The sequence below is a fragment of the Heterocephalus glaber genome, unplaced genomic scaffold (genome assembly GCF_053883595.1).
Source record: "Heterocephalus glaber isolate CG9 unplaced genomic scaffold, H.glaber_assembly_v1.0 deba00000347, whole genome shotgun sequence".
Lineage (NCBI taxonomy): Eukaryota > Metazoa > Chordata > Mammalia > Rodentia > Bathyergidae > Heterocephalus > Heterocephalus glaber.
In genome coordinates, this window is record NW_028258143.1 from 22,298,214 (window position 1) to 22,320,743 (window position 22,530).

A 22,530-nucleotide genomic window follows, 5' to 3' on the forward strand; every position below is an offset into this window, starting at 1 on the left:
CTCCTGCTCACACTTTCCCCCTTGGCAATGATTGTTCACTTGTTCTTCCCCTCCCATCTTCCATCCACAAATCATCTACTGAGTGTTCATTGTGTGCCGGCCAGTTCCAGGCCTCAGGGCTCAGCAGACTGCCTCAGCACCATCAGAGCAGGCATAGCAGGGCCCCATGTCCCCATAGCTGACCCTTCTGCTTTTCTGCAGGCTCCATCCTGGAAAACTTCAGTGGTCCTGGGGGCGGCGGGCCAGCAGGGCTGCTGCCCAACCCGCGGCTGTCCGAGCTGTCTGCTAGCGAGGTCACCATGCTGAGCCAGCTGCAGGAGCGCCGCGACAGCTCCACCAGCACGGTCAGCTCTGCCTACACCGTGAGCCGCCGCTCCTCCGGCATCTCCCCCTACTTCTCCAGTCGCCGCTCCAGCGAGGCCTCGCCCTTGGGCGCCAGCCGCCCACACAATGCCAGCTCCGCGGACTCCTATGACCCCATCTCCACAGACGCATCGCGGCGCTCCAGTGACGCCAGCCAGTGCAGTGGAGGCGGCTCCGGGCTGCTCAATCTCACTCCCGCGCAGCAGTATAGTCTTCGAGCCAAGTACGCCGCAGCCACAGGCGGCCCGCCTCCCACGCCACTGCCTGGCCTGGAGCGCATGAGCCTGCGGACCAGGCTGTCGCTGCTGGATGCACCTGAGCGCGCGCTGCCTGGCTCCTGCCCACACCCACTGGGGCCGCGGCGTGGCAGTGACGGACCTGCCTATAGCCACGCCCACGGCCCCCTGGGTGCTGCGCCCGCCTTCCCCCACGAGGCGCCGGGAGGAGCGCGGCGGGCCAGTGACCCTGTGAGGCGACCCGATGCCTTGACTCTGCCTCGCGTGCAGCGCTTCCATAGCGCTCACAACATGAACCCTGGCCAGCTGCTGCCCTGCACGGAGAGGCGTGGCCTTCGCCTGCAGAGCCACCTGAGCACCGAGGGCAGCCTGGCCCGTAGTGCCTACTCCCCAAGGCCTCCCAGCATTAGCGAGAATGCGGTGATGGAGGCTATGGCCTCAGGGGTGACCTGTACAGGGCCCGAGCCCGACCTGGGGCTGCCAGAGGACGAGCTGGTGCTGCCAGATGATGTGGTGCAGTACATCAAGGCGCACACTGGTGGTGCACTGGATGAGAGCACAAGGCAGGTGTATCCCACGGAGAGTACCGGTTTCCCTGAGAACTCCAAGCTGCCCAGCCCCGGACTGCACGGCCATCGCAGGGTAGTGACTGCAGACTCTAATGTGGGACCCCCCGCCCCTGGGATGGGAGGCTGCCAGCTGGGGTATGGGGCACCCTCCAGTCTGAACAAAAATAACATGCCGGTGCAGTGGAATGAGGTGAGCTCTGGCACCGTGGATGCCCTGCCCAGCCAGGTGAAACCGCCACCCTTCCCCCAGGGCAACCTGGCCATGGTGCAGCAGAAGCCAGCCTTTGTCCAGTACCCTGGCTATAGTCCACAGAACCTGCAGCCAAGCTCGGGGGCTCTGGATGGCACACAGCCCCGCAACGGAGCCCCCTCTGCACCCAGGGGCAACTACATGCAGCAGCTTCGACAGGCAGCCACAGGTGGCCAGTGTGTCAGCATGACTGCAGCTGGGAGCCCCCAGGGCAACTATGGCCCTGCCCACCCACAGCTGAGCCCCAGCAGCCTCAATGGGGCCCTGAACCAGTTCCCCACTTCCTGCAGCGGTCTGGCAGCCAAGCCAGGTGTCCTGGGGCTCCCTCAGCAGATGGAAATTGCCTCTGACCCCACCTTGGTGGGCAGCCACCACAGGGAACTGGGAATGCCACCACCACATCCAGCCCAGGGCTACCCACAGCAGAGCCATCACTTGGCAGGCCCCCTGAATCAGGAAGGCTACCGCCAGGCACCCAGCCTCCTGCCTGCCCATCAGCCTGGCTTCATGGAACCCCAGCAGGGCTCCTTGGGGCCGGGTGAATCCAGCTTTGGCTTAGTGCAACCCCGGCCACCCCTTGAGCCCAGCCCTGCTGGCCGCCACCGTGGGGTACGTGCTGGGCAGCAGCAGTTGGCCTATGCCCGGGCCACTGGCCAGACCATGGCTGCCATGTCAGTTAGCCAGGAGACAGCAGAGGTTGTGACCAAGGGAGCAGTGGGCACTATCAGGTCGATGCCTCCTCAGCTGGTCCTGCAGGATGCAGGGGGGACACAGGACCACAGCATGCTCTACTACTATGGCCAGATCCACATGTATGAGCAGAATGGTAGCCTCGAAGGCCATGGAGGTTGCCCAGCTGTGCGGCCCCAGCCACCACAGCCACAGGCCTGCCCAGACAGCATCCAGCCCCCACCCTTGCCCTCACCGGGGGCCAACCAAGTATCCAGCACTGTGGACTCCCAGCTCCTGGAGGCCCCCCAGATTGACTTTGATGCCATCATGGATGATGGTGACCACTCGAGCCTGTTCTCTGGTGCGCTGAGCCCCAGCCTCCTCCACAACCTCTCCCAGAGCTCCTCTCGCCTCACCACCCCCCGGAATTCCCTGACCCTGCCCTCCATCCCCACTGGCATCAGCAACATGGCAGTTGGGGACATGAGCTCCATGCTCACCAGCCTAGCCGAAGAAAACAAGTTCCTGAATATGATGACCTAAGGCCCCTGGCACAGAGCAGGCCCAGAGGGGTCCTCACTTCCCTGGAGTGCAGCAATTCCATCCTCCCATCCATTTCATCCTTTTCAAAAAATAGTGTTAAATCAGCCTGAAGGGTTTTTGCTAGTGGCTGGTTCAGACTACAGATATTTTAAGAGAGGGTTTATGGGCATCCTCTCTGGTCTCATGGGACTATTTTTTAGAACACTAAAAATAGTCTCAATCAGAAAGGAAAGAAAGGAATGAAAAACTCATTTACACAGCGCATGCCAGCCTTTGGTGTTTATGGGACCACTCTGTTCTGGCTTCTTCCCTCTGTCATTTGGCTAATGAGGGATTACTTTGGCCAAGGGCTTTCAAGTACATGTGGAGAGTGGGTAAGGAGCTTCATTTGGGTTTGAATCTGAAAGGAGTACTATAGATTCTGCTCTGGGAAGATGGGCTTCTCATTCTGCCACCTGCCAGAAAAAAAGGAATTCTGGACTTCCTGGATTCTTCATTGAGCTTAAGTCTTGAGGTTGCTGAGGTCCCTTGCCAGAGAGGAAAAAATCACAATATACTGGGATGGTTCGGAAGCACATTGTAATTCCAGGTTTGGTAGATTTGGCATTTCTACCAGTTGTTAGAGTTGGAGCATGGTTTTGGACCAACAGATTGCCCAAGTGTATGTGAACGAATAAAATTTAAATATTGCCAGAAAAAGGAAAGAAATAATGTACTATGTGGGGCAAGTCCAGAGGCTGCCCTGGCCTCTCCTGACCATGTTTACAGTGTTCCTGCATGGAGAATGTAGCCTTTCTTGTTTCTAAATACCTCGGGGCTGCTGGAGCTGCTCTGGGTTAGAGATGGACTAGGCCTCAAGGAGGTGGGGACATATCCGGGGCCCAGCCTCAGGCCACCCTAGAGCTCTCTCAGTAAGAAGAGGAAGTCACATGTTTACCCAGTCCTGTTTCTCCAATGCACTATCTTCCCACTTTACCATGGAAAACACAAGGGTTTGACAGCAGCCTCTACCCAGGCTCCCCCTCTGTGCTGAGTGGCCATTGGCTGCCAGTAGCCCAGCGGTCCATGCCCAGCCACAACATGCTGTCCCAGTACCTTCCAGGCTCCTTAACCTCTGTGCCCCCACCCCCCAGTTATTTGGCAGAGAATGATGACATGCATGGTGTTTGGGGTGAGGGTGGGAGGGTGAAGGGGTTGATTCTTAGACTCTGAGGGATCGTCACTGAATTTCCCTGTTCAGTGTTATCAAGCCTCACCTCAAAATGGAATTTGGAACTGGCTCCAAGAAGATATCATTCCTGAATACACTGCAGGATGAGTCGATGCATCTTCTGCGCTACTACACATGCGCACGAGCCTGTGCACACACACCCATGCATATACACACATCCCAGACTTTCTGCTAAATGTGTAGCAACCTTGTCAAACCAACTGCAGCACTCGGAGCTTTATTCTGGCTGTAACCTTGGCTTCAGTGAGAAACTTCTTAGCAACACCTGCAAGCAGGACCAGAACCTAATGACCTGGGTCCACTGTGTCCCTGCACATCAAACTCCTTGTTAAGGCCCAGAGACAAGGCCAGCTCCAAATGACAGTCCTGGGACATCACCAAGGCTCTGCAGCTTGTAGTGGTGTGTGCTCCCCTCCAGAGTTGAGACTGCACTCACTATTCCCAACCTGTATATATTCTGTGCAGAAGACGCCATCCTTGAATATACTGTAGGTGAATTGTCCAACCAAATTTATATCTCCAAAACATTTTTAGCTTTTTCTACATGCTATGAATTGAGATGACATGCTCAACTTGTAAATAAGTCTTTTTGTACATTAAAAAAGTAATTTTTTCATAATTTATCTTGTCTATCTGCTTCTCCCTTGACAGTAGTTAATGAGAATCTGGGCAGTAAATTTGGTGCATTTGAACAGAAATTAAGCTGTATTTTTTGTAACAGTGTCAAAATTGACTATCCTGCCTTAGCCAAGTAATGTTTAATGCTGAGGCATTTACTGACTATTTGTTTCCTGTCGCTTTGGGGCTGGGGTAGGCTGGGTTGGATGTTTTGCAGTAAGTATCTGGCTGTTCTCCCAGTGAGCCAGTCTGCACCTCTAAGTTGCTTTGCTGAGATTCATGAGCACCAGAGTCAGGTATGAGCCCAAACTCTCCTCTGTCAGCCTCTCTTCGATGGGCGGTGTGATGGAACACGTTTGAGTCAGGGTGGGCGTGGAGGTAACAAGATGAGCAAGTCCCCATGGTGGACAAGATGTATCTTCTGGCGTAGGCAAAGGAGAAAGGGCAGGCAGTTAGACCCTCAAGATGCCCACCTGCAGCCTTGAGCAGGCCTAGGCCTCTGAACTCCCATCCCAGGCTCCAAGAGTTTTCTCATCTCTGTGAGAAAAACCTTAGCACTCACATTGGACAGTCTGGGAGCCAAAGTATATTTATTTGTATTATCATTGCTGCCTTGATATCCTGAATTGATTCAAAACATTTACTTTCCATGGTCATTTTTACTTTGAGGTAGAGCCAGAAGTCACATGGTACCAGATCCAGTGAATAAGGTGAATGAGGACACACTGTAATGTTTTTATGAGTCTACTTTTCTGTTAGATGGCACTCAGCAATTGCATTCACTATATTTTTGATCACACCTTGTAAAGATATGAAAAAGGACTCTCAGAACTTCTTCAGAAAGTGGCAAGAATGATGGGATGAGTGTGTTTGAAGTGAAGAGTATTTTGAGGATTAATGGCAATGTGTCTTACTGTGCTAATTTTTAATCTAAACATTCACTATATATTTTGATCACACCTCACGTGCCCATGAGAGTATCCTTCAGGGATGAAGGTGAAATCTGCACTCTGAGACAGACATTCTCAAACATAGGGCAACTAAGAGAACTCTTGGCTCAAGGACCTGTCCTAAAATGTAGAAGGCAAAGATGCCAGGAGGAAAGATCTACAATCCGGAGTGAAAGAAGAGCAGCAGGAAGTATGAGCATCTGGGTGAATACAGCAGACTCTTCTTCCTTCTTGAGTTCTTTAAAGAATATAAGCTGAAAGCACATAATGTAACATTGTCCAATGGAGTTTTCAATGTCTGTAGATATCATAAGACAGTAATTACATAAAGGAGGGAAGGTTAAGGATCTATATGGGGTTATATAACCACATTTCACGTAAACTGGTCAAGTATTGATTCTGAGACTACACAGTTAAGTATGTATATTGTAATAATCCCTAGTGTAATCAGAAACTACTGTGAGATGTAGACAAAAAAAGCAACACAAAAATTGAAATGAAAAAATATTAAAAAGATGCCCCCAAACCCAAAAGATAGCAAGAAAAGAGGAATAATAACAATAAAAAAAGGAAATAGCAAATAAAAAATAAAATGGTAGGTCAAAGTACAAACCTATCAATAATTACATAAAACGGAAGTCTAAAAGCCCCAATTAAGCACTGGAGAATAGAGTTGCAGCACTCCTACTTCCTGGTTTTAAGACTTCCTATAAAGCTGCCATCATTGACACAGTGTGGTATCCGTGATGGGCAGGACACAGATCAATGGCACAGAACAGCAGGATCAGCAGACTGCAGCCCAAAGACTAAATCTGGCCGTAGTCTGATTTTTGTTTAGCCAGTGAGCCGAGAATGGTCTTTATGTAATATTCTTTAAAAAATCATAAAATCAAATTCTACAAAGCAGAGACCATATAAGCACTAAACATAAAATATTTACTATATATACAGTTTTGACAGAAAATATCTGTTAACTTCTGGATAAAGAATTCAGAAATAGACACACAAATATGATAAAAGATTTTGGTGGTGCTAGGGATCAAACCAGAGCCTTGTGCATGCTAGGCAAGTGCTCTTCCACTGAGCTATGGTGGCAGCCCACAACTGATTTTTTTTTCACAAAAGTTCAAAGGCATGTCAATGGAAAAAGTAGTTTTTTGAACAAATGGTGTTGAAACAACTAAATATCCTTAGGCAAATAAAAATAAAAATTAAAAGGATCTTCACCTAAGCTTTATTTCTCATACAAAAATTCTAGACCACAGATCTAATATAAAACAAAAAACATAACAATATTAGAAGAAATCATAGCAGAAAAATCTTTATAATCTAAGATTAAAACAAAAGTTCATATGCATGACACCAAAAATGTTACCCATGAAAGGAAATTTTAAGAAATCGGGCTTCATAAGAATTAAGCATGTTTTCTCTGCAAAAGACACAGGAGAATGAAAAGCTACAGGCTGGAGGAAACTATTTTCATCATATATCCAACAAAGGGCTTGGATCCAGAATATATAAAGAACTCTAAAAAATCGACAATAAGAGAACAAACAGTCCAACTCAAAAATGAACAAAGGATGTGAATGGGGTTATAAAGCCAAATATAGTGTCACATAGCTTTAATCTCAGCACTGTGGGACACTGAGGCAGGAGAATTGAAAGTTCAAGCCCAGCATGGGCAACTTAGTGACTTAGAACTTCTCTCAAAATAAAAAAAATAAAAAATTTTGAAGGGCTGAGTATGTAGCTTAATGCAAAAGCCCTGGGTTCAATCTCCAGTACCACACACACACACACACACACACAATAAATAGATGATAGATAGATAGATAGATAGATAGATAGATAGATAGACATATATCTATACAGATGGCAAGTAATGAAAATCTCTTCAACATTGCTAGGCATTAGGACAATACAAATAAACACAATAAGATACAACCATACCAACTTATACTTTTCACCTGTTCTCTCTATAACAAAGATAAATCACTTCCCTTTGCAGCTACAGGCCCAGCTCACAGGAAGAACAAAGAGGCATGAACCCTGATACCCTCACCTGTTAGATAGGTTTGATAAATTGCTCACCCCAAAAATCACTTCAAGTACAAAATGAGACCAAATATGAGAACTATCTCACCCTTAATGGGTATTCAGCAGTCTCTGCTTCCTTCTTCATTTCATGAGATGTAACCATCCAGCCAAACCTGTGGCTAATAGGCTTGGGACAGAATACCCAGAAAACATTACCCTCCAACACACCACTTCCAGGGCACCTTTAATCAATGTCCTAAAAATTGGTCTGAGGGTTAAAATCGTGGTGGCTTTGTTATGTGTGTACTGGTTGTGACTGACAGTCCAAGAATCCCTAGTCCTGGGTGTTTCTGGGTCACAAGAGATTCTAGTGGGGGTCCTGTTGAGGGGACTCAACAGACCTGAAGCAGCACATGTGTGTTATCGGGTGTCTGTAGGATCCCCAGTGTCATGGGGCAAACACCCCCATGCCCAGATCCTCCTGACCAGCCTGCCCACATCTGAACATGAATTTTCAAGGCCAGGATCAGTGGCAACAGGAACTGACAGTTTTCAGTCTGTTCTTGTGGGCTCCTGCTGGTCCTCGCTCTCCCAGCTCTATATCCATCCTCCCTTCCTGACCACCAGCCATGGAGTTCGAGTTCCAGCTTGGACATGATAGCAAGGGCCTTGCAGAGGGTCTATGACCCCAGCCACCATCCCAACTGAAAAAGGCCTATTTCTCTGTCATCTTTCAGTCTGTCTCTCTCTCCTTTTCTCTCCTTCCCCCTGCCCCTTCTCTATCTGTCAGCTATGTGCTTAGATCTATCTATCCCTCACATCAAGCATCCGTACTTGAGCCCTGGCTGACACTGGATGAATGGAGAGAAGGCAGCTCAGAAGCTACGGAAAGGCTTTTGAGGGCCAGCCTAAGGACATGTTACAGCTTCTGTGGACAGGGAGCCAACATATTTCCTCTGTCATAGGTACTGTGCCAGGAACATTATATTAATTGACAGGTTATCTATTTCTCAAAAATACTGGAAACAAACCACCCCAAACTCACAGGCTTAAAACAATGGTCATTTATTGTCACTGACCTTCAGGGCTGCTGGAATTGGCTGGTCTGGGCCAGGCTGGGCTCAATAGCCTTGCCACAACAAGTGTGATCACTTAGGCCCAGGCTGAAATGAGGGGGCTGCAGTGACTCAGGGAGGTCACATCTTGGAGTAATGGCGTAAGTCCAAGAGGACAAATGGGAATTCGCAAGGTCACCACCTATGGCCTAGTCTTGGAAATGATGTGGTCATTTCCATCTGTTCTTTGAGTCAAAGCAAGTGACATGGCCAAACTCAGTCACAGAGGCAAAAGATGTCATTCCTTCCATAAAGAGCCAAAGGCTAGTGTGTGAACTTCCACCAGGGTGAAGGATTGGGGCCAATGGCTTTCTCTATCATGTACAGGGATTCACTCTGTGATGGATAGTTTATGTTGGATTCTGTAATTCCCACACCACCATGAGATAGGTCAGAACCACCTGAATTCTCTAACTTGCCCAAGGTTACATTGCTGTCATTACGTGACAGATGGTGATTCAAGCTCAGGCAGTCTAGCCCTGGGTGCGATCCCTGTGATGGAATAGGGGTGAGTAAACTGAGGCTTACAGACAAAGGGGACAACTGGCATCAGCCGAAGAATTACATAGACAGGAGGCAATCTGCAGCTGTCAGGGCCGTGAAGTTCAGGGCCATGTGACATGGGTTCTACAGGCAGATTTGAGAATCTGGAGATTTTTCCAAGACCATGGTGACTGGGCCTTGATCTGGGGAATGACCGTGCAGAAAAGGCTGGAAAAGTTATTCCAGGAAACAAGAAAGTACATGACAACACCAAGTCCAGGGACTGGGCCACTGCCAGCCCCTAGCAGAGAGGTGATGGGAATGGACAGTGGTGGAGAGTTCAGCAGCTACTTAGGGTGACACTGGGAGGACTGGGTGGGGGGTTCCATAGGAGGAGAGGTCAGGGAGCACCTCTGGCTCCTAAGTGGGGAGTACTGGGGGAGTCTGGGAGTGCACCCCAGTGGTAGACTACTTGCCTAGCATAGTGGTTCATCTCCAGCATCACAGAACAAACAAAAAATGAATAAAATACAGTAAAAGAGCTGACCAGGCTGAGAGGCAGCAGTAAGATCCATGGGTCTGGGAGCAAGCACAGAGCCCAGGCCGGGGTTCAGCCTGAAGGCCTGTTGCAGGAAGATGTCCCTAGTGCTGTGGATTGGCTCCCTGGTTGCCTGGGGTCTGTGTCTGAGTCTTGAGAACACATCATAAGAGACTGGGCATCCTGATCCCATGTTCAGTGTATCAGGAAATCCTCTGGGCTCTAACTTCTGGGAATATACAGAACCAGGACACTTTTCTCCACAACCCCTGGGCCTCCAAAGTGGCACTGGAGCCGCTAATACCAAGTCTCAAGAAACTCACTCCCCAAGGTGTTAAACCTGGAAGTTTAACAGGAGAACATGTTCAGTGGTTTTCTTAGGTATTTTAGCCTACTGATGGAAAGCTAACTACACAGAACTGTTCTACAGGCGAGATAGAGTATAGGGGACCATGCTGGCCAACATGCAAAAGGCAGATGGCAGGATGGGCAAGGTAGGAGGTAGGCAGGTATCTGGGTATGGGGGAGTCATGGAGGCCAGGCTGAGCTCTGGGGAGAGGCCTGGGCTGGGCACCCATCTGGGTGTCAGCCTGCTAGGCCAGGCCTGAGCACAGGGGAGGGACAGCCACGTGATAAGGGCTCCTGGCAATTGAGTGCCCAGTGGACGAGTCCCACAAAGGAGACAAAAGGAGAGACAGAGCCTCATGGGGTTTCAGAGGCAGCCACACAAGGCTGGATAGAGGTCCTGTGGGCTCAGCAGTGGCCATCAGGTGTGGCACTCCAGGCCCTGCATCCCACAGGGAGCTGTTGAGAGGAGGGACAGCACCACATTGGGACGGGCTCTGGGCCAGAGGAAACAGATGCCCACCTTCTCAGGCCTGTTTTTCATCCCGGTGCCACCGTAAATTGCCTGGAGCAGCCCCCTCTCCCCCAGCTGCAGTTTTTAACACTGTTCTGTGTGACATGATATTGCCATTAAGGAAGTGAATGCAACAACTGGCTTTTTCTCTGGGGGGGGGGGGATCTTCTCTACAAATGTTTGTAACTCTGTCCAGTTTTTCAGGATTTCCTTTATTTCAAAAGAAGAACTTGATGCACTGATGTTGATATTCCCCGTCCTCTTCAGAAAGCTCCTCAGCCGCCATTCTCTGTTGCTCAGCCAGAAGTTTCTGGAATTCCCCTGTAGATAATTCCTCTGAGTGTTCTTCCACCAGTTTTTTAACATCACCGCTGTCTACCTGCAAGCCTATGGATTCTGCTATAGTGACAGTGACATCAACCACAGGGTCAATTGAAGGCTCAGGCTCTTCTACACAGCCTTCAAAGTCTCTCTCTTGTATAATTTTGGGCCATACTTTCTTCTTCACAGATCTCAGTGTCTTTAGAGAGACATTGGCCCAGGATTTCTCAATTAACCCCACACAGGAAAAGATGTTGTCATGTTCCTTCCAGAATCTTTAAGGGTTAAATCTGTATCTGAGACTACCCGGAAGCACTTCAGAAACAGTTCCTTGGTATATAGCTTCTTAAAGTTAGCTATAACTTGTTAGACCATAGGCCTCAGTAGAGGAGTTGTATTAGGTGGGAGAAACTTGACTGAGAGCCACAGGAATTCTTCAGCCAATTCTTCTTCCAAATCTTGTGGGTAAGAAGTAGCATTGTCCATGAGGAGGAGAGCCTTGAGTGGTAAATCTTTGTCCTCTAGATATTTCTTAACAGTAAGACAGAAAGCCTCCCTGATCCACTCAAGAAAAGTACTCTTGTTACCCAGGCTTTTGCGTTAGATCTCACATGACCCCTAGCCCATTCTTCATAACTTTATGTGTTCTGAACACTTTAGGGCTCTCAGAGTGATAAACCAAAAGAGGCTTTATCTTGAGATCACCACTCCCATTGGTACATAGCAATAAGGGTAGTCTATCCTTCGTAAGCTTGAGGCCTGGCATTTTCTTCTCTTCCTGGGTAATGTATGTTCTCCTGGGCATTTTCTTCCAGAAAAGACTAGTTTCATCACAGTTGAAAACTTGATGAGAGCAAAAGCCATTTCTCTGTGTCATCATTTTGAAGTAGTGTAATTTTCAGCAGCCTTTTTATCAGCACTGGCTGCTTCACCATACCTAGTTATGCTATGGACCCCGTCTCACTTTAAAATTTGAAATCGCCCCTTACTGGCACAAGATGTTTCACCATAATCACTTGGTGAATAATCCTGTATGAGATCTGCATTTATAGACCTAGCTTTTTCACAAACTATAGACTCAGGCTATAACCTCCCATCTGCTTTTCGTTTATCCACACTAATAATAGTCTTTCTACCTCATCTAACACTGTTGATTGTGACTTACTATTCTGAGTAACACCTTTAGTAGCACTGGCTTCCTTATACAAATCTTTTCTCTGTAAGATTATAGAGATGGTGGATTTTGACATGCTGTACATATTATCAAGATCAATCACATGAAGGCCACTCTCATATTTCTCCACAATTTTCTTCTTCTCCTCAATTGTGATTGCTTTCTTTACTTTCCTTCCTTCTTTAGCTTCTTTTCTAGCTTTTTGGGGGCCACTTTGATAGCAGTAATCATAGCAATTATATAAAGCCCTGAGAGAAATTACATCCACAAACACATGCATCTGTGCTCAGACTGATGCTTGTGTATGCTTACATATGCTTTTCTGGCGTTGTGAGTCTTTATTTATAAGTGCACAATTGACTACTATTTGGGTCATAACTCAAGACTTCGGTCGTAAGTTAAAAACGAAAATTTTGATCATGTCCCAAGTTGTTTGTATGTGAGGCCAATCGTAACTCCAGGATCCACTGTATGTCATTCCTATGCCTAGTGTCCACACTGTGTCCCTGCCCCACCCAGCCCAAGTCCCATGGTTCATGGGCTCTTCAGACCTCATGTCTCTTTTTTCACTTTATCCCCCAGCCTCTTTGCTGTCCCAAGCATACTAGGGAATTGCTGAGATGACAGTTGACAGGGACTTGAATGCCTAACAGACCAGGGGCAGGGGATGACCAGAGTGCAGGGGGGCACAAGGTGAGGCTGAGGGCAGGGGAGAGTGCTAGTCTTAGCAGGGTGGGCTTTTGGAACAAGAGGGAGAGAAAAAGAGGGGTGGTGGAAATGGCCTGTGGGTTTGGAACTGGAAGGAATACTGCTTCGGCCCCCAGTGTAGGGCTTCAGGAGTCTCCTGGGAGGTAGAGGACCGGAGGCCCCAGAAGGACAAATGCCTTAATTGCTCTCTTATCACTGGGACAAAATACCTGGCACCCACAACTTAAAGGAGGAGAAGTTCATTTTGGGTCACAGTTTTTGGGTTTCAGCCCACAGTCAGCTGGTACCAAGGCAGAAACAGCATGGTGGAAAGGCCTGGTGGAGAAAAGCTCATCAACCCAGGGCAGTTAGAATGCAGCTTTAGAGAGAAGGGAGGAGCCAGAGAGAGAGAGAGAGATAAACCCTTCAGGTGATGCCCCCAATGACCCACCTCTAACCAGGCTCCACCTCCTAACAGCAAGTCCCCTGTGATAGCATTGGCAGATTCATTCACCAATGAGGGTAGTCACCCCCCTCCATCATCCAATCACCTTCCAAATTCATGAGATCTACACCATAACAGCAGACAAGTTCCAGCCAGTTGATCAGGAGAGAGATAGTTGTCCATACAAAAACCCAGAGGGCCTGCGAAGGACACTAAGGATACCCCACCCCATATATGGGAGCCTTTGGGGCAGTGCTATACAGGGCTGCAGAGGGAGCAGGCTGAGCTGGGAAGTCCACACTGGCCCTGGCTGAGAATGCCTGAGTAGGGGCCAAGGGCAGGGAGTTTGTAGCAGCCCCAGTTACACATTGTGGAAAGAAGCTGAGAAGCCAAAGCCCTCTTATTTGGGCATTGAGGATTTCAGGGTCTGGTTGGAATTTGGGGACAGGCCTTTTTGGAGGATTGCCTCTCTCCTTGAATGAACTTGTTCTGAGCCAGAAAGGAATCACCCCTACATGCAATGGTTTACAAGGTGAGGAGCCCAGTAGGCACACTGCTCGTGTTCCTGCAGTTTGGCCAGCTGCTGGAGCTGGAGGTGATTCCCCTGGGCTCTTTATTGCCTCCGCTCAGTGGGAGTGACACTGGGCTCTGCTTTACGAGCTGGCAGCATTGCCCCAACCAGTAGACCTGCTGTCAATAAGGGCTGTGTTTTATATCACGGCCCACACGATTTATGGGCCGCCCCAGTGCTGCACAGACAGCCATTTGGCCAGAGAGGAAAATTACCTAACACTTAAGAAATTTGGGAGCTGAGAAACAGCACATACACATTTGTGTGTCTGTGTGTGTGTGTTGTATGCACATGCATGTGTAACTAAGTCTATATACGCTCAAGTTCATCTGCTGATTAGCAAGTATTGGAAAACAGGAATAGCTCTGTTAAATATGTGGGCTATAAAAGTGAAATGATATAAAATGACTCATTTCCTTTTGGATATGGCCTTTACATCACACACTGACAATGAGGTTTTTGGGGAGAGGCAGGTGACAGGCACTGGGGCTCAGTTCCTGCTGAAGTGACCTGGATTCCTTTTTCCCCAGGTAGGCCTAGCACTCAGCAGAACTCAGGATAAAGACTCCCATGAGAGAGTATTTTACTGACATACCTGTTTTAGCTCTGTCTGCTGCTAGTCTATGTGCTCATGGAGAATGGGCTGTATGTCATCGGACTTGGCATTTTTGGGTCCTGTGCCTGCACCTGGCAGTGCAGTAAGCACTCAGTCCCTGGGTGCTGAATTAATGCCGGGATACGTGAATCACTGCTTGGGCTCTGCAGTGGTCCCAAGAGCCTCTCTCCCCAGGGCCATCAGGTACTCTGCCTTTATGAGCCCCTGGCACACAAGAGGCATTCAGCAGCATGTGCTGGACAAGGATGGGCTGAGTGAGGCAGAGAACTTGGGTCAAAAGATTCGATTTTCAACTGCTAGGCTCCATTTCACATAGGATGGGAGTGGGTGAGGGGTCTAACTCAGGGCCATTCCTCCTTGGTCTTGTTGATGCCCTCCCCATTCCACTGCCCTCTGAATGGCTCCAACCTCAGCCTATTCCTCTCCTTTCTCTCCCTGGTTGCACACACACTGCCTGTAGAACAATGATGCTCAAACCATGTGTCTCCCCATGAACTCAAGACTTGTATATTCACCTGCCTGTCTGATCCCCCCTGGAGATCTCCGAGGGATCCAGGCTCCAGTGAACCGTCAGACCCAAACCATCTTCTCCTCTAGGCTCTCTTCTATCAGTAAATGACACCACCATGCAGCACCTGACTAAGGCAAGAAACCAAGAACTATCTGTGGTGGTTAATTTTAAAAGTCAACTCAACTGGGCCGTGGGGTGACCAGATATTTCATTAAACATTATTCTGTGTGTGTCTGTCAGATGTTTCTTGGTGAGATTAACATTTGAATCAGTCCTCTGAGTGAAGCAGGTGGCCCTCCGAAGTGTGGGTGGAACTCAGCTAGTCCATAGAGTGCCAAGATAGAACAAAAAGGCAGAGTAAGAAGGAATATGTGCCCCCTGTCGCCATCTTCAAGCTGGGACGTCAGACTTATCTTTGCACTTGGATTTGGGCTGAAATTTACACCATATACTCTCCTGGTTCTCAGCTTTCAGACGTGGAGTAGAACTCTAACTTTGACTCTTCTGTATCTGTAGATCTTAGATGCTGCAGATCTTAGGACCTGCCAGCTTCCAAAATGCATGAGCCCATTTCTTCAATTCCTTACTCTCTCTCCCTCTCTCTCTCCCTTCCTCTCTCTCCCTCCTTCCCTCCCTCCCTCTCCTGCTCCCTCTAGCTCTCCCTCTCCCTCCCATTCTCACTTTCACTCTCATTCTCTCAGTTGTGTTTTCCTGAAGAACTTACATTAACCCACTACCCTTGAATATTCTGCATCATAACATTCTACATCCAGTCTACCGTGAAGTGCTACCAACTCATCCACCCCCAAATATACACAAAATATAATTGCTTCCTTTTCTCTCTAGTCTAAACCCTTCTCTCACCTAGTCAGCTGCAGGAGCTTCCTCCCCAGCCTCCCCACCCTCTCACCTCCCTACAATCCATTCTCTACAGAGTGACCTTCTTAAGACACTCATCAGATCCCTCAGCCTAGATTTGACACCCTCCTGTGGCCCACCACACTCAGAACAAAGCCGTACTCCTCCTAGGGCCTCTGGCAGACCTCCCAGACTTCCGTCCTGGCCTACCTTGTTGATCTCATCTCCAGCACCCATTCTCCATTCTCCTCACTGTCTTTAATCAAACTGACCTTTGTGTTTGTTTTTAATTGTTTTATATGGAACTAATTTTAGAAGTACAGAAAAATTGCAAAACCAACAACAACAACAACAACAGAGTTCTCATATACATATTGTTTCCCCAACATTTGACATCTTAAATACAATTCTTAAAACCAAAAATTGTAAAATTAGTACAATATTGTCACCTCAACTGTAGGCCTTATTTAAATTTCTTTGTAGTCTTCAATATCATTTTTTTCCACCAAAATCTTATCCAAGATTCCACATTGCATTTAGTTGTTATTTTTCCTTTGTTTCTTCTAATCTCTGCCAGCTCCCAGATTTAGTCTTTCATGAAGTTGGCCATTTTGAAGGGTATCTCTCAATCTGGGCTTGTCTGAGGCTTACTCATAATTGGAATTAAATTGTGCATTTTTGACCAACAGGAAAAAAAAAAGAAAGCAAAAATAGGAGAAAAGAGGCATCCTTCTTGGTGCAGCATATCAAAAGATTCATGATGTTATCTGGTGACATTCACCCAGATCATTTAGTTAAATTGGTCTTTTGTTCTTTCCACTATAAAATCACTATCTTTCCCTTTGTAATTATTATATTGGCAAATACCAGTATATGTTAACATTGTACATGTCTTGCTTCCCTTCAGACTTCAGTATCCATTGAACAGGATCTTGTCTGCAATGATGATTACCATGATATTTGCTTAATGGAGATTTTCTATTTTCCTTTTTCTCCTACACTTATCAACTGGAATTCTAGTGTAAGGAAGACCTGTCTCTTCTCCCCCATTTACCTATTTATTTGATTACCAATACAGTTTAGACAGATAAATAGTTGTTTTATTCAACATTTATTTTCTTGTTCAAAATTTCCACCTTTGGCCATTGGGAACTCTTGGCAAGAGTGACTGTCATCTCTATTGCTATCTCTTTATGTCTTATGTGCCTCTAGCTCTTTAGGGGGAGCTCTTTACTCTTCAGTACCACCAAGCTCACCTTTCTAGTACATTTTCTGTCAGCCCTGAAATCACACGTTTCTCCAAGGAGCCCTGATTTCTCTAATTGGAGCCTGAAGCTTAGAAATCCAGGTCTGAACACTAATTGTGCTCATTGCCACTGAGTGCTATTGTTTTGGGCCCTCCCATCAGACAGACCTGGGAGGTATACATGTGTATAATCACCCACACATGCATGCTGTTATGGTTTGTATCTAGATGTCCCCCCAAAGCCTCACACACTCATACTTGTGGCTTTGACTGGATCATGAGTGTATGATACTTATCACTGGATTAGTCCCCTGATTAGTTTATAGCTGGATGTGATGTTGGGAGTTGAAGCCTGGTGGGAAGAGGTGGGGCATGGCCTGGAAGGGTCTATCTCCCTCCTCCTCCCTTGATCCCTCACTGCTTCCTGCTACCATGCCATGAGCTGTTTCTCCTCTGCCATGCCCCTCCACTATGCTGCTCTGCCTTGGAGCCAGCCAACTATGGTCTGAAACCTCTACAAACTATGAGTGCAAATAAACCCCTCTGCCTTTAACTTGTGGGTGTTGTGTATTATGTCTCAGCCATGAGAAAGTAACTAAGATACACATCTACAATTATCTCTGTATATATAGCAAATATCATGAGCTCATACTGATATCTCTAACTTTAATTCAACACTAAAGGGTTCATTTTAGCTTCTCCTTTTCCTTATTTGTAATTTATTTAACAGTGAAAAACAGCACCCATCACCTCTAATTTATTTACTTGTTTGTTCAATTCTAGGATACACAAAATGTTTTAGAATGCTCAGCCTCTTATGATTCTCATTTAATAACTAAGCGACTGCATCTGTGTATACTTTTTTGGTCTTTAGTCTTATAATAACTAGTTGAGATACTCTTTTTCACTTTCTTAGACTATTTCTTTTCTTCCCCACATCATATAATATGGTTATCCTATATTAAGTTAATACTGCTTGTATTTCACCTTAGGAACCTCCTTTATTCTAGTTCAATTATATATTTGGTTTTGGAAGCATGTGAAACACTGTAAAATTTCTGAGAGTCAAAGCTAATCCAAAAAACATAGAGAAGTGTCACTTCCTCCTACCCCATTCTTATGTCATCCTTCTTTCTGCCTCTCTCAAATCCTTTCTTTCCACTTCTAACCACCTGTTACAATTTGTGTCTAGATGTCCCCCAAAAGTTTCATGTGGTCATAGGGCTTTTTCAGAGGTGGCTAAATGTAGAGTGTGTGATTGATTCATGGTGCAATGCTAGGATTAAGGGTGCTAGGATTAAGGGTGGGTGATTACTAAATCAATTCACTAGTTTGTCACCACCCTAATCCCAGTAGTCTGGATAAGATAAAAGGGGTAGAAAGATACTGTTAAAGTCTCATGTTGCTTTTGCTAACTGCTGCCCACCATGAACTGTTGTCCCTCTGCCATGTGCCACCTTGCCTTGGAGCCAGCCGAATATGGACTGAAATCTCTATGAACTCTAAAGTGAATAAACCTTTCCCCCTTTAACTTTGGGTGTCAGGTATTTTGTCTCAGCAACAAGAAAAGTAACTAACCCACCATGCTCCTTTTTCTGGTTAATTTTTCTTGTCTTTTTTCACGTGAGTGAGCAGATGCCTGTGTATTTTTTTTTCTTTCTTTCTTTACTTGAAGGGTGTCAATATTCTTTCACATTGCCCTGAAATAAGCCCAGTGTACTCATGGGGCCAGAAAATTTCATCCTGAAGATGACTCTCATCAGTTCATAAAGATTTTCTTCATTTTTTACAATTGCATAACAACTTTGTTAGATGTGCCAGAGCTTATTCACAAACTAGCTTTTTGTTCCCCAGTCAAGCCAAAGTTACTTCTGCCCTGGAAGTTAGCATTTGTTTAGTCTATCTGGACCACTGGGCCCTGGAAATTGTCATTGCTCTCCTTTAGGCTCAGTTCAGACTTCCCTCCCCAGAGAGCCTGTCCTGTCTCCCAATCTGAAGGGGCCACAGACCCAGGTCCTCCCAGTATCGCGCCTCGTAGTAGCACTTCCTTTACACTGTAGCCCTCATCACATGATGTTATCCTGCCTCCTTACTTGCTAACTCTTATTTCCCATCACCCTTGTCACCACTAGAGGATAAACCTCATCTCCCAGACAGTGCTACATCCCTACCCTGGCAAGCAGTTAGAGCCCCATAAATGTCTGTGGACTGCAGCAGACAGTTCCAGGGTCCCATTCACATTGCTTGGCCCACTCTGAAGGTCCCAGAAAGCCAGTTCCTGCACACACCAAAGCTTCCTGCATCTGCTCGGGGAAATTCTCTGGCCGTGGGTATACACCAGCTTCATGTTAGGGCAGGCCAGAATGAATGCCTCACAAGTGATCTCAACCAATGAAGAACCACTCTGCAGGCAATGTTTAAGTATTTTATACATAATAACCCCAGCTCCTCCGTGGCACTGGACTGGATACACATGAAAATGACCTACTCAGGTGCATACTACTGCTTCTCCTCCTTCCCAGCTCACTTCTCTGGCCCCTCACTGTGCTCCCTTGCAGGGCCTCCTTCATATCATTCTTCATGCACATCCCTGCCTTGGGGCTTAAGGCCTGAGGTCTGGCAGAGTTCCGACTTTGACCCTTTCCTGGGCAGCACATTAAACCACTCCAATGAACAACAGAAAATGTAGTCTGTTCCAAATGCTGAGCTTAATAGGCCAATCCCATGGAGTAGCAGGCATTGCCTTGACAGCAGTGCATATGAAAAAGCCTTGAGCATTGTGCTGGTTACAATCTGAGGGGCTCACAGCTGATAACACTGCAGCTGCTGTGGGCTACATGGAAAAGATCCACTAACAGAAGGACAGCTGCTTTGGGCTTATATGAGGCTGGCCAGGCTACAGTGGGATGTGCTGGGCAATCTCCAAGCCATGTCTAATAAAGAACATTAACAACTGAAAAATCCAGAGGACTTTGACTGTGAAAGCAGAAATGTGGAAACCACACCACTGAATGGGTACTTAGGGAGAAGCTGGATCCCCTGGGTGGGTACCACAGAATATGCCTCCAGACCTTACTGATGATATGAGTGGCCCAGGAACCAAGTCAAAATATAGTGACACTATAGATGATGTGACACAAATAGAGTGACACAAATAGAGTGATATCACTGAAAATGCCAATGAAGAAACTCTAGGGATCCAGCCCTACACAAAAACAACTAATTATCTGGCGGGGTGGGGGAAGAAAAAAACTTTTAGGACCAACTTGCAGAACTCTGGAATCTGGTTAAAAATAACTACCAGGCATTTTAGTCAGCTTAGGATGCAGTAACAAATACTGTAGACTGGCTGGTTTAAACAATGGAAATTTATTTCTCACAGTTCAAGTCTCTGAGAAGTCCAGGGTGAAGGTGCTGGCCAGTTCAGTTTCTGGTGAGGACCCACTGTCTGGCTTGTGGATGACTGCCTTCTCACTGTGTCCTCACATGACAATGAGAAAGAACATTTCCATTGCGTCTCTTCTTAGAAGGACAGTAATCCCATTCACGAGGACTGTGCTGGTCAGATTTTCATTACTATGGCAAATACCTGAGGAAATAAACTTAAAAAGGAGGACAGGTTTGTTTTGGGTCTTGGTTTCAAGAATTTCAGGCCATGATTACTTAGCCCTGTTACTTTAGGCCTGTGGCTGTACCATACTATACATCATGGTGTGACTGCATGGTCAGAGTCTCTTCACCTTGCAGTAGTGAAGAAGCGGGGGAGAGGAAGGTGTTCCAATATCTCCTTCAAAGGCAGACCCCAACGACCTCAGTTCCTTCTGTTTCCTAAAAGTTTCACCACCTCCCAGTAGTGCCACAGGCAGGGTACAAGTCTCCACCACATCGGCCTTTGGGGAACACTAGATCCAAACCATAACAAAGGCCCTACCCTCATAAACTAAACACATCCCAGAAGTCCCTCCTCCTCATACAATCAAAGTGTGAATTTGGGGAAGACATAAACATTCCACCCATAGCACAGGGGAAGGCTTGGCAAGGAAAGAAGCTGTTGCTTGTTGGTGAGTGAGCATGTGGCATTTTAAATGGCCCATCTACTGTGCCTCACCCCCCAGACAGACAATAGGAATCAGTAAGATTTGCAGAAATTATATGGGTCATAAAATGATAAACTTAAACTTCTTTTTTACCTTGTACCTTTTAATTTTATTAGTACATGTTTGTAGTTCATGCATTTTACAATCAGTTTGGGGAGTGGTTACAGGTACATTCCACAGCCTGTGGCTTTTTTTAATCCCCTTCTCCTTTTCTCCCCCTCCCTTCTTCGTTCTCCAATTCCCTCATCCCATTTTTCATTCTTATTGTATTATTAATCTTAACTCATGTTATGCATATATTGTTTACATTAACTGAGGTTATTAGGTTCTTGGACATGGCATATCTTTAGTCTACTTACTTCCTCTTCTCCTCCTCCTCATTTCTCCCACTTTTTCCCTTGGACCACTTCCCTATTGCAAGAGATCCATTTCCTAGTCTTCTTCTATTCACCCTGTATCAATCTCTTTGTACTTTGCCTCACTCAAATGAGAGTTAGTATATGGTATTTAAACTTGTGTGCCTGGTTTATTTCAGTCAACATTATATTTTCCAGGTGCACCCATTTTCTTTTCTACAATGTCTCAAATCTGTCCTTTATAACAGGGCAGTATTTCATTATATATAGATGCTGTACCACATTTTCTTTATCCAATTACCTGTTGATTGGTACATAGGCTGCTTCCAGGATTTAGTTGTGCTGTTATAAACATTGGTAAGCATGTATTGCTGTAGTATAGTGTCTTAAGATCCTTGGGGAAAATATCTAGCAGGGTGATCACTTGGTCATGTGGAATTTCTAATTTCAGTTCTTTGAGATATCTCTATACTGATTTCCATAGTGGTTGTAGTAGTTTACATTCCCACAAAAGGAAGGAGGGTTCCTTATACCACCACCGTACCAGCATTTGTTATTGTTTGATTTCTTAATGATTGCCAATTTTTCTGGAGTAAAATGGAATCTTAGCATTGTTTTAGTTTGGATTTCTCTAATGACCAGAGATGTTGAGCATTTTTCATATATTTGGGGGTTTTTTGTTGTTTTTTGTTTTGTTTTTTTGGTACCGGAGATCAAACTCGGGTCCTTGTGCTTGCGCAGCAGGCAGCGAAACCACTGAGCTAAATCCCCGGCCCTTTTTTTCAAATATTTGTTGACCATTTGTATTTCTTCCTCTGTGAAGTGTCTATTAATTTCTCTTGCCCATTTCTTGACTGGATTTTTAATTTTATGTGGTTTAATTTTTTGAGTTCTCTATATATTCTATATAATAGTCCTCTGTCTGAGGAGTAGCTGGCAATTTTTTTGTTTTTATTCTATAGGTTGTCTCTTCACTTTACTGATTGTTTCTTTTGTTGTACCAAAGCTTTGTAGTCTAACACAATCCCACTTGTGATTGTTGCAGTAAGTGGTTTACAAGGGAAATAGATTTAATACAGGACACATAATTTATAGGGTTACAGTGGACCCTTGAGTTACAACTGGTCTGACATAATAACAACTTGGGTTGCAACCAGAATTTTAGTTTTAACTCAGGAGCAAAG

At 46.3% G+C, this 22,530-nt stretch overlaps 1 protein-coding gene across 2 annotated transcripts in view; it reads left to right on the top strand.

The window, feature by feature from the left end:
* Positions 1-4,483, top strand: part of Gli2 (GLI family zinc finger 2) — a 222,391-nt gene extending 217,908 nt beyond the window's left edge. For both annotated transcript variants that reach the window (XM_021236521.2, XM_021236524.2), the window contains exon 14: positions 202-4,483. In XM_021236521.2, coding sequence (XP_021092180.2) covers positions 202-2,633 — 2,432 coding nt within the window. In that variant the 3' untranslated portion in view covers positions 2,634-4,483. The remainder of the gene's footprint in view (positions 1-201) is intronic.
* Positions 4,484-22,530: the final 18,047 nt, after the last annotated feature.